The following is a 12,425-nucleotide window of genomic DNA, read 5'->3' as shown; positions in this document are numbered from 1 at the left end:
CATGGGTGGACCATGGACACACAGGACACCAGCTACTAAAATGACTTATTAAGGGACTCAGTCCCGGCCTATGGGAACTTCCTGTGAGGAAGATACTAATGAAGTTCAGGGGGAAATGAGAAAACAACGCTAGTTGCTAAGTGGGGCCATGGCCACCTCGTGCAGCAGGAGCTCCAGGAAAGGACCAGTGGCGTGGAAATCTCCATCTGACATCCGCAATGTGCCAGACATTATATTAGCAGCGCAATATTTATAAACTGGAAAATTAGGGAAGTGGATATTAACTAGGTAAAGGCAATCTAGTTAAAGCAATATCATGGGCAAAGGCCAGGAGGCAGGAATGACCACGCCGTCCCCTGCCCCACATCCGTGGAGAACACAGCAGTAAACGGGAGTAACCTGGTCCTGGGTTCCTACCCCAGCTCCTCATTTGCTGGTATGGGACTGCATTCGTCTGCTACCTCTGCTGTCACAAATTACCACAAATTTAGTAGATTAAAAGAGCTACGTTTATCTCTCAGTTCTGGAGGTCATAAATCCAAAACGGGCCTCAGTGGACTAAAATCAAGGTGTCCATAGGGCATGTTCCCTCTGGAGGCCTCCGGGGAGAATCCATCTCCACAGGCAGCCAGCGCTCTCTGGCTTGGGGCCCCCTCCACCGTCAAAGACAGCAAGGGCTGGACAAGTCCTTCTCAAATTGTGTCTCTTTGACACTGTTCTTTGCCTCTTGATTCCAATTTTAAGGATCCGCCCGCTGACGCCGGGACCACTCAGATAAACCAGGATGATCTCCCGTTCTCAAAGTCAGCTGATTAGCAACGCAATTCGTCACACAATCTCAACTGTCCCTAACCATGTGATGTACTATATTCATAGGTTCTGGTGATTAGAACATGGGCATCTCTGGGGAGCCACCCCAGTGACCTCGAGCCAGTTAACAGCCTCCTCACAGCCTGTTTCCTCACCAGAGACAGTCACAAGGCCATACTCAGTTCTACTTCGAAGAGGGAAGACTGGATCATGCAGATAAAGGGCCTGACTCCCGGAAAGGCTCAGCCTAGTATCAGCTTACCATACTCAGCTTTACATAAAAAGTGGCCAAGTAGAGACCAGAACTGGGTTTGGTGCGGAGTTGTTTCACTATAAGCTTGTGACTTTATTATAAAAGGTGATCCCTGAGAGTTTTTAAAGATTTTAATGTTTTTGGTTCTTTGCCTAGAGTCTTAGCTTCAAAAACATCAAACGTGCAAACCAAAAACCCTTAAGAAAGAGGACACACACACACACAGACCCTAAAAAGGACAATCCTCCAAAGGTAGAAAATATCACAAAACAGAAAGTGAAGATAGCATTATTTTTAAAATTCACAGGTTCAAGGAATCAAAATATCTATAAATGGCTAATTTTGATTCTGAGCTTCCTGCATACCTTTTGTTTTCCCCAGCCCCTCTCTTATCTTCTCTCTAGTTCCTTGCACTTACCTGAAGGCTAACACCTCATTCTCCTGGGAAACCCTCCCCAGGCCAGCACCATCTCCTCTGAGCGTCAGTGATCTCAGTGATCTAATGTTAATGACCCGCTTCCACACTCCAACAACCTGGCCTAAACCGGTCCCCAGACTTGCCTGTAGGCAAGCTTACCTGTCTGCCATCCTATCTGGTGGTATTACATGTTGGGGAACTAGTTTTATTCAAAGTTGGAGCACACAGTAGATCTTCAAATGTCTGTTCGATCAGTAAGTAAGTCATGCTTCTGACTCTAACCCGAAGTGTGGGGTGGGGGGGGGTGCCTTTGGCCTTAATTTTTCTCTAGCAGCATTTACAAGGCTTAAGAGGTAAGTCATAAGGGGAATAAAAACATCTCCTCTGAAACATGGGGACATCCTTCCTGTAACGACAGCAATATCACAAAGAAGTCAGTTTTGGGCACAGGAACAAAAAGCATGGAATTTCTAACATACTTACTCTAATGTGTACTAATTAGCCCCCAGAGGGCCTCAGAACTCAAAGAGACAGCTAGGAAAAGATTTTCCTCTACAAGTACAGTGACAATGAATGTGATTATCCAAGAAAAACAAGTAATCCTGAAACCTGCTTCATTCACGGAGAACTGTTAAACCCAATGCCTGATCCAAACTCTCAAGAGTTAGACCCAGGAACTCAGGAAAAAAAAACAAATATCAGAATGAACCTTACTTAACTAAGAAATCAGTCCCCTGTTTTCTCAGTACCTTTAAAAATGTCTGTCACTTACAGAATAAGAAAATCCTCCCCTCTGGACTTCTTGATATTATATAAAAGTTCACAAGCTAATGGAAAAGCTCTCCAGAAAAAGCTTTATTCATGAATAAGGATATGGAAGAGAGTGCTCTGTATGTACCCGGACTCAATTCTACCAGGAAAGCACAGCTCTGTCGGATGCCACCTAGCACAGTAGGCGACCCTAGACTGGAATTAGCGGGTCCTCCACTAATAAATTCCTCTTTTAAAAAATTCACTACTGGATGCGTGGGTGGCTCAGTGGGTTAGGCTTCTGCCTTGGACTCAGGGTCCTGGGATTGAGCCCCACATCCGGCTCTCTGCTCAGCAGGGAGCCTGCTTCCCCCTCTTTCTCTCTGCCTGCCTCTCTGCCTCCTTGTGGTCTGTGTGTGTGTGTGTGTGTGTGTGTGAAATAAATAAATAAAATCTTTAAAAAAAATTTTTTTAATAAAATTAAAAATTCATTACAACTGTAGTTCCCAAAGGGTGTTCCTTAGAAAACTAATGCCACAAGGATCCATAGTCAACTGAGTTTAGGAATTCCTAACAGTGGCAGAAGAAGTAGAAATGGCATCCTTAGTTAACGGTTTAGTGTATTTTCAAAGTTAACATTTAAGTACCATGTAAATTTCAGTTCAGCTCATTAGGATTCCAGTGTCATGGGACAGTGAAACGCCAGCAGAAAGGCACAGAAAGAAGAGTGCATTAGGCAGGGACCCATGCAGTCCTGTTGTGAGCAACGCCTACACTCTGGTCTGAGGAACCAGCAAGGCCAGGCAACAGAAGTGGTGGTGGGAAGGAATCCAAGGTGACTTAACATCTCACTGCTCCAATCGCCCTCACTTGAGCAATTTCAAGGTCAAGTGCCTTTATTATAGTCATTCATTCAACCTTTTAGCTACAACAGTGGTCAAGCAGGGTGTTGAAGCTGGAGGAGCAGGAGGATAAAACCTGGGCCTCAAGGCACTCAATCAAAATATTATCTGAACAAAGCAGCTCACATCCTGGTGGGAAAGGTATACAGTCATTTCCATAGTGAGAACACCATGCCACAGGAACAGAAAGTACAAGCAAAGGAAGGCCTGTGTCCACTGGTTGGTCAGGTTATACAATACCTAGTGTAGAATTCTTTAAGGAAACATACATGATACTTAAAGTGCTTTCAGCCAAGCGGCTTTCTAATTGAGCTCCTACGAACATGAAGACTATTACTTTATTCACAAAGTATCGTACAGAGCATGTAGCTATATAAAATAATCACTGACTCTTCTCTCCACCACCTTCAATCTTACAGATACACAAACTCACACAAAGAAGAGTTCAATATTTTCTTCAAGTTTATAGCTCCTGTCCTTGGTACACAAAGGGTGCACACTAGGCAGTGCCATCTCCCAGACCACGGCTTCCCTCACTAGCCAGCACTCTGTCCCTCCTGTAGGCCAAAGGAAAAAAAGGACTGAAATTGGTTGCAAATTTTCTCTTTTCAAAAAGTCACTACATCAGGGGTCCCTGGGAGGCTCCGAAGGTTAAGCCTCTGCCTTCAGCTCAGGTCATGATCCTGGGGTCCTGGGATCGAGCCCCGCATCAGGCTCCCTCCTCAGCAGGGAGTCTGCTTCTCCCTCTCCCTCCTTCCCCTGCTGGAGGGCACTCTTTCTCTCTAATAAACAAAAAATCTTTTTTAAAAAAGTCACTGAATCGGGGCGCCTGGGTGGCTCAGTGGTTTGGGCTGCTGCTTTCGGCTCGGGTCATGATCTCAGGGTCCTGGGATCGAGCCCCGCATCGGGCTCTCTGCTCCGCGGGGAGCCTGCTTCCCCTCTCTCTCTCTCTCTCTCTCTCTCTGCCTGCCTGCCTCTCTGCCTACTTGTGATCTCTGTCTGTCAAATAAATAAATAAAATCTTTAAAAAAAAAAAAAAAGTCACTGAATCGCAGCAAAATATAACAACATTTTACCAGAACACGTTTATAGCAAATAATGAAATAAGCATAAGATAGAAAAAAATCCAGTAAGCAACTTAAAAACACTGACCCCTCTACCAAATTTTCTTTAGGAAAAAAAGAAAGCCTGTCTGCCAAGATCAAAAGTGGAAAGGTTCAAAGATGCTTTGCAGTCTGGGGAGAGGGGAGAACTCCAAGAGACTGGTTTCCCTCCCAATCCTGAAACACACACAGACTGCTGGCCCACAATTAATCATTCGAAATGTTCGAAATGATCAAACATTAATGAGGAATGTGTAAGACCTATTATAAAAAATTAAAAGGTCTGAATAAATGAATAATCCTGCTGCAATCCTAGAAAGGGAGGCGAAATGTTAGGAAGACATCCATCACCTCTAAGTCAATATATACCTTTAATACAATTGCTACCAAAACCAGCCAAGTGATATAAAAGAGGATTCCATAGGACACAAGACTTAGGGGAGGCAAAGTTCAGACTTTACCAGGTAATAACTTACAAAGCAAGAAATGAAATTATATTTACTCATACAAAAAAAGGTATCTAGACCAAAAGAAAACATAGAAACAATCCCGCTTACATGTAAACTATTTTGAGATAAAACCAGGCATCATCAAGATGAGGGAACATGGAAGCATTATTTTGTAAATGGTGCTGATTAGCCAATAAGAAAGGGAGGAAAAAACTACTGTGCTCTGTATGTGAAAAAAGCCAGAGGAAATCCAGGTAGCATGAAGTGCTAAACAATTTTTAAAAATTAAAAAATGAATTAATTAGTGATCAGATTTTTAGGGGGAAAAGAAAAGAAATCAAGAAAAAGAACCACAGATTAAGCTACATGAAAATACAGAAGTGCTATATAACAAACGGTGACAGTAACACAGTTAGGAAAACAGTGGACAGAAATAACGACAAAGCAGTACCGCCTGTATCACCAAACAGGCAGGCCCCCGTCAACGGACAAATCAGCACCAAGACTGCGATCAAGGGGCAAAGGACCCAGATAACTGAGATGAAAGGCAAGAATTAAAACCACAAAAAGAGAAAGCAGTCAGTATTAAGTCCTCAGGCAGAAAGCCAATCTTCCATACGATAATGTGTAAAAGTTATCAATTGTTATAGAGACAGTCTTGAGAGAGACAAAGTACCACGGAACCAGATCTGAGAACTGAACTCAAGCATTTCTGAGGCAGGCATGGACCCTTTTAGCACACTCCCCACACCCAGACATGAGGCTTCACGTCAGTACATTCTCAGAAGACTTGTCCACTGAGGCCAGCTAGCTTCAAGACAAATGTCAGAGACTGTCCTGGCTATTTCTAAGACAATTTTAAAAAATTAAGGCAAAGGAAAGAGGCGCATTTTGTAAACACTTGTGTCGTGCTGAACCAGGCCATCTGCTTTCTACAACAGACCAAGCACTTCTCCAGGTAAGCTCTCCATAAGCCATTGTTAAGTGAGGCAAATGTGTCTTAGGCCTCCATTTGTTGCACAAAATCTAAACACAACCCTGACCTATAATTTGCATTCCAAACTATAACATTAAAAAAAAAAAGTGTGCACACGTTTCTCTTACTAAACATCTACTATTCCCAAGTAAAATACTGTCTGACTTCTGGGTATGAGAAAGGAAAGTTGGGGGTGGGGGGGACCAGATGCTCAAAGCAAGATTTTAGTGCACATATTATGTATGGAAAGTCATCATTCTACACTTGTCTTTTCCTCTAAAAGTGCTTCATTAAATTTAAGTGAGAATTTATCCACAAAAATGAAGTGAAAAATGATGAATCAGAATGAATCTCAGCTCTTGCAAAGTTCATAAACAGAAGGATTTTACCCCACTAGAGTCACAAGCTAGGGAAGAAGTGTAGTTAAGGTAATCAGAGACTAGATTTATTCTGACAAGAAACTGCCAGGGAAGATTTGTCAGTATTAGGGATTTGACCAGAGAGGTTCACTTTGTTCTTTCAAATAGTTTTTACCCACTTATCACCTTCCCTTGCTTAAAAAAAGAAAAGAAAAAACAGGGGAGAAAAGATTACTATCTTATACTTGGAAAAGTTCTTCCAAAAAAGAAGTGGTATTTTGGAAGCTTCTGAATGAAAAAGTAATTTGCGAAGAATCACTAGCACACAATACAAGCTAACTGAATGATAAAACATCCTTCCACCATCCCGAAGTGTCCTCTGCAACTCAAGAACTTGAACGCTACCATCAGGTCCATGAGTGAGTGACTGCAGACTGGCCTTTAACGCACAGTGTTCATTTGAGATCTCTGAGGGGGCTTTCATTTCTAAGAACATTTCTGAGTATCAGCTTCTTAAGCTTTTTTATGCTGGCAGTATGCTGCTTTCAAAATCCAAACTTTAAGTCTTCTTAGTCACCTGAATCTGCGCAGCTCAGAGTTTTTCAGGTGGACAGACACATACTTATGTGACAGCTTGATTTCCTCTCACGATGTCCCCAAGGTGAAAAACACAAACACAGTAGATCCTCTATCTATACAACCCTAAACCAGGGTCTATCTCAAAATGGCCAGTCATATGATTGTTTGATTGTACTAGTATACTACTCTAATCCTCCTCCCCGCAAAATAATGGAAGCAATCTAATACCCAGTAAAAGAAGGACAGTTATGTATTTTTGGTTGATCTACTGGGGAAAAGATGACACAGTCATCAATCTGATCGCTCACTTGGCAAAGAGTGACTGAACCCTGCTATGCACCAGATGCTGGGGGAAGAGCATTTACGGAAGACACACGGGCCCCACGCTCAGAAACCGCACAGTCTGAGGAAGAAGACAAACATCAAAACAAATCTCATAACTTCATACATAAATACAAAGTATGTTAAGTGCTATGAATGAGAACTGATAAGATACCCAAATGAGATCAGGGCAAACTGTAGAAGTGGTATCTGAGCGGACCCTGTAGGATGAATCAGGGTCTGACAGGTGGAGAGCTGGACCCTAGAGGATGGGGAGAACAGACCCTAATGTGAGGAAGAAGGGGCAAGAGGGGACACCAGCTGAGCGTCCACTGGTCTAGTCCAGGGGCGAGGGAAGGGACCTGGAGCAGCGCAGTAACAGAAGACACAGACAAGCGAGCAGATGAAAGCGTAGCCAACAGAAAACTGACAGGAGGTCATGACTGGTACAGAGAAGAACATGGAACAACATGAAAAGATGGACAGGATACAACATTTCATTTAAAAAGTAGGGACCTCAAATAATTCATGATTCAGTTAAGTATAAATAAATAAAATTTAAAAAATTATATATATATATATATGCTATATAATATATATATATATGCTTATGCTGTAATGTAACATGACTCTTAAACTTGTAAAACTACTTCCCAAAGGAAATGTATTCCTAAATTATGGTATACCCAACTGGTAACATAACCACTAAAAACTCTGACCACAACTTGTATCTATACACTCAAAAAAGAGATCATGGCATATTAAATTTTCAGGTATAAAATACATATTTGCAGACGCAGAACGATCAAGCTACAGTTTAAAAAGCTAAACATCTTAGAAAATTGTATTTGAGACGGCATAGTGTTTTGTTTGCCAATACAACACAAAACAGTGTATTTTATATACATACGGAGAAAAAGAATCGGGACAATTAAAATATGGAATCATAAGGGTAACACACACAGAAGAAGGTAACGATATACACACATCTGCCGCAAGTACTCGTGTCTGGGTAGGAACCACGCTTACCTTTCTTTAGCGAGTGCAGAGCTGAAGTGAAGAAGGTCAGGTAACCAGGAGGCTGGGGCGAGCCACTGAACTCAAAGTAGCCGAGGACTCCGGGCTGCGGGAACAAGAGCAGAATGAGGTGACTGAGGGACCGGCGGCCACTGTGTCACAGGAATATTTTAAATCGGGACATGCCATTATTATTATTTGGCAACTGCAATTCGTTGTGTTTCATTTTTTAAGAAGCCTAACCACATGAACAAAATTGCAGGACAGGACTGAGCTTTCCCTCCAACTAGACAACCTGCAGGGTAATGGAGGGAGACACAGAGCATTTAGAGACGCACTGAGAGCTGAAACTTCCTTCTCCCTAAGTGGGTCTCTCCACCCTCAGAGCACCTCCACCCTAGTTCTCCTAGGTCCCTGACTAGAAACCTCACTGTCAAGTTCAAGTACTCACGCCTTTTATCTAAGTGTCTCCAGGTAAATGAAATCAGTGATTGCAATTTTGCAAAAGGTTTCTTTGTAACCTTTCTCGGATTTCTTCCTCAATCACTTCCTCCCATTCACACCAAACATGCCTTCACACTTACGGAAATCAGGTTAAATGAGATTGGCTCCACTGGTGTCCATGGTCATCCTTCCAGGGGCATCTCCCCCCCACATCTGGACCCCCCCCCCCATCCTGTACAATGGCAACCCTCCTCTCTGGTCAGGTCAGTCTGCAGAGGGCCCATCTTTTACCCTCTTGCTCCTCTAGTCCCACAAGCTTCTTTCCACCTGCTCATACCATTTCTCTAAGCTTTAGCACAGAACACTCCTGTGTTCTGCCAAACCAATTAATTGTCCCCTACCAGACATATTCTGCCTCCCAGGTCAGGATAACTGCTTCCTTCTTGAAGGCCCTGTGGCACAAATTCTGTCTGTGATAATCGTATCTGTCCGAAAAGCCAAACCGTGAGAACCCTGGGGAAAGAGTGCTGGGCCTGGAGTCTGATGCTGAATGGGCGTGCGTGGACCCTTCAGTGGGAAGCCTCAGTCTCCTTCTCTGACAAATGGGGACATTTCATCACAGGGTTATTGAGAAGAATGAGCTTGATAAGGCACTAGGCAAATGTAAAGACTCCTTTCTGGCCCTAAAACACGCTCTTAATAAGTAACTGAGCTAATTTGATCACTGGGACAAAATCAGATCCCAAAGGTAAAGCAGAAGTTTAATCTCTGGGTAAAATTTTACATCAGTATATTGCAAAAAAAAAACAAAAACAAAAACAAAAACAAAAACAAAAAGTTCTGATCTGTAGTGGAACACACACTCTTTCAAATCTAAAGCACTTGCTTATTTTAAGATTCAATTCTAAATAAATCAACTGGTTTTTAGAAACTGACAGAATCAGAGTGGTTAATCCTAACATCTAAAAAATGAAATCTTTAGGGACGCCTGGGTGGCTCAGTTGGTTAAGCAGCTGCCTTCGGCTCAGGTCATGATCCCAGCGTCCTGGGATCAAGTCCCACATCAGGCTCCTTGCTCGGCGGGGAGCCTGCTTCTCCCTCTGCCTCTGCCTGCCATTCTGTCTGCCTGTGCTCGCTCTCTCCCCCTCTCTCTCTCTGATAAATAAATAAAATCTAAAAAAAAAAAAAAAAAAAATGAAATCTTTAGACATTCTAGTCAATCAGTTAATATGGGGCAAAAAAGATAACAGAAATGAACACAACAGAAAGACAACAGACTCATTCCAGTTTCTTTAAATTCTGACCAATCTTCCAAACCAAAATCAAGTAGAATAAATCCAGCCTACATATTAAGAAATGTTTCGTGGCTAAAAATTAGAGGAGGTCAATGTCAGCCCTCTTCCCACTCATGTGAACAGGAGGGGCACGGGGCCCAGGAGTGTGCACCTCTCTACACGCAAAGTACTGCCGCACGTCCATGTATACATATGCACACGTGTACACACAGTAATGGAAGGGAAATGTGAATTCTGAGTCTTCAAGGAAAACCTAAACTCAACGTTTCAAAATGAGTATCGGGCGGACCAACTGCAGGGTCCTCCGTGCACACCTCCCCAGAGTAAGGGTTTACTCTTGTTGACAGCTTCACAGCTGTGGTTTCTCAAGCGCCTTCGTAACTGGGATGAAGGAGTCTCATCTTCAAGAGAATGGGCATTGCAATTTTCAAGCACTGTGGCCAAAGCAGTCCCATAAAAAATACAAAGCAAATAATCTCATTTGCAAGGTTATGTTCACTTCTCTCTGCCACAGAAATGAAGACCGTAAGAATCAGCAACTTCAGCGGATGGTACAAAGCAACAGAAATTGTAAAAAAAACTAGCCAATCACAACACAAGGAGCACGCAAAGTCTATTTCAAGTGTTATTTTTCAAATATTGATAATACCATTAACGGTCTGTATTTAATTTCTGAAAACTGGCAGGTTTGAGAACGAAACTTAAATATTTCAGACAAGAAAGTGCATATTCACACACAAGGACCTTTCTAGGTCCGGGCCCACAGTTTGCTCGGCAGCAAATAAACCCAGGGCTCACCGCCAGGCGGACAACACTGTCCCGCCCTCGCACACCTGTGAGGCTCTCAGATGAGCCGGCAGGGCACCAAGCCGAAGCCCTGCCTGCCAGGTACGAAGCCCATACACAGGCTGTGCCTCTTCACTCGGAAGCTCTCCAACATGTGAAGGTCTTCCTCCCCCAGTGGCCTACTGGTCCACTCCTGGATGCTTAAGTGGCCCTCAGGGGAGCGCTCATAGGAGCGCAACTGCCAGAGCATAACTGGTCAGTCAGGTGAACTCGGGACCCACGACAGGAGAGGACGCCTGTGTGACCTCCGCTGCTACCACTCTGCCGTCTGCTCCACCAGTCCGAGTCCTTCCCTTGGACCTCTAACTTACTGTTCCCTCCTCCTGGAGCCCTTCCTCGGAATTTCCTCAGGGCTGGGTCACACACAGGCTTCACTGGACGTTTCTGCTGCAACGTCCTTTCCTCAGAGAGGGCTTCCCTCTCTTCTAGAACAGTTCTACCGTCCCTCCCTGCCCTTGTGCCTACCACATCACCCTCCTTGATTTTCCTTTGGGCACTGATCTGAAATGATCTTGTACATTAGTTTCCTAGAACTGCCGTAACAAATTACCTCGAACTTGGCCTCGATCAACAAATCTGTTCTCACAGTTCTAGAGGCTAGCAGTCTGAAATCAGGAGGGCAGCAGGGCCGTGCTCTCTGCGGAGGCTCTGAGGAAGAACCCTTCCTTGCTTCCTCCCCAGCTTTTGGTGGCCCCAGACAGCTTGTGGCTGCATCCCCGTGTCTGCCCGCAGTGTCACATGGCCTTCTGGCCTGTGTCTCTGTGTCCTCTTCTCTTCGTCTACAGAACCAGTTATTGGGTTTAGGACCCACTCTAAGTCCAGGATGCTTTCATCTCGAGATCCTTAACTAACGACACCTGTCAGGACCCTATTTCCAAATAAGGCCAATTCTGAGGTTCCTGGCAGCTAGGAATTTTGAGGGGACACTACTCAACTCCCTGCACCTTGTTTGTGCTGCAGTCTGGTGTTCATTTCGGTGTTTACCTCCAGGAAGCAGAGGGTCTCTCTAGTTCCTCACTACATAGCTGCTTCAGACAGTACCTGGCACTGAGCAGGCACAAAACAAACATTTGTTAACAAGTGACAGAATGGAGACAAAAAGATAAATGACACAAAGCTCCTCCTACAATTTAGCAAAAATAAAACATGAGGAGTACCGGCTTACAACCTGACCCAGTTTGCGTGCTTTTAATTCCATTCTGTGGGGGACAGTATATTCAGCACCTGCTCTAACGAGGGGGCTGGAAACGGGCTATTTATAGGAGGCCAGCAAAACCCCGTCAGCATAAAATATTTCTCTGCTAAGTGAATACCATTCGCAGCATGGGTTGAATTTTAGCAGATGGTATATACACCCTCTAGTGGCCAGAAGAACAGTGAGCTCGGGGTGTTTCTACTCAACGGCACTTGAAGTGTTTCTGTACTGATGTTAATAAACACCTAGAAAATTCAAAACTGTCTGATTCACAGTGCTCTAAAACTATGAGCTGGCAGAGGCAGAGCAGACTTTCACTAACACACAAAAGGATAACAACAGGTGCCATTCTACATTCCGCATTCTACTAGGTTTTTCTCCAAATGGCTGAGGTTTTCTATCACTTGGCAATTTTCCTAAGCCCCTGCTTTCCCCTCCAAAAGATTCCCAAGATTCTTCCCCATCCCACTTTAATTTAAAACAATGTGGTTTTAACCGCTAAGAATAAGAATAAGGATTAATGGATGTATGCAGAATCACGGATCTTATGTGGATAAGTTACAGAAAATTCATGGTAAGAATTAGAAACTATTTTAGCTACAAATACAAGATAAATGTTCTAAATAATACTGTTGGCATTTGGTGGGTATGTTACAAGGCACAAATCAGATGATTCTGTCAAGTGCTTTAAAAATAAAAAAGAAAACA

General features: G+C 43.6%; 1 protein-coding gene across 3 annotated transcripts in view; it reads right to left on the bottom strand.

Moving 5' to 3' along the window:
* Positions 1 to 12,425, bottom strand: part of TXNDC11 (thioredoxin domain containing 11) — a 58,116-nt gene that overhangs the window by 25,847 nt on the left and 19,844 nt on the right. For all 3 annotated transcript variants that reach the window (XM_032327676.1, XM_032327675.1, XM_032327677.1), the window contains one exon: positions 7,950 to 8,043. In XM_032327676.1, the coding sequence (XP_032183567.1) occupies positions 7,950 to 8,043 (94 nt within the window). The remainder of the gene's footprint in view (positions 1 to 7,949; positions 8,044 to 12,425) is intronic.

The sequence above is a fragment of the Mustela erminea genome, chromosome 20 (assembly GCF_009829155.1).
Source record: "Mustela erminea isolate mMusErm1 chromosome 20, mMusErm1.Pri, whole genome shotgun sequence".
NCBI classification, from domain to species: Eukaryota; Metazoa; Chordata; class Mammalia; order Carnivora; family Mustelidae; genus Mustela; species Mustela erminea.
The sequence above is the reverse complement of the archived record's forward strand: the minus strand, read 5'-3'. Positions and strand labels throughout refer to the sequence as shown.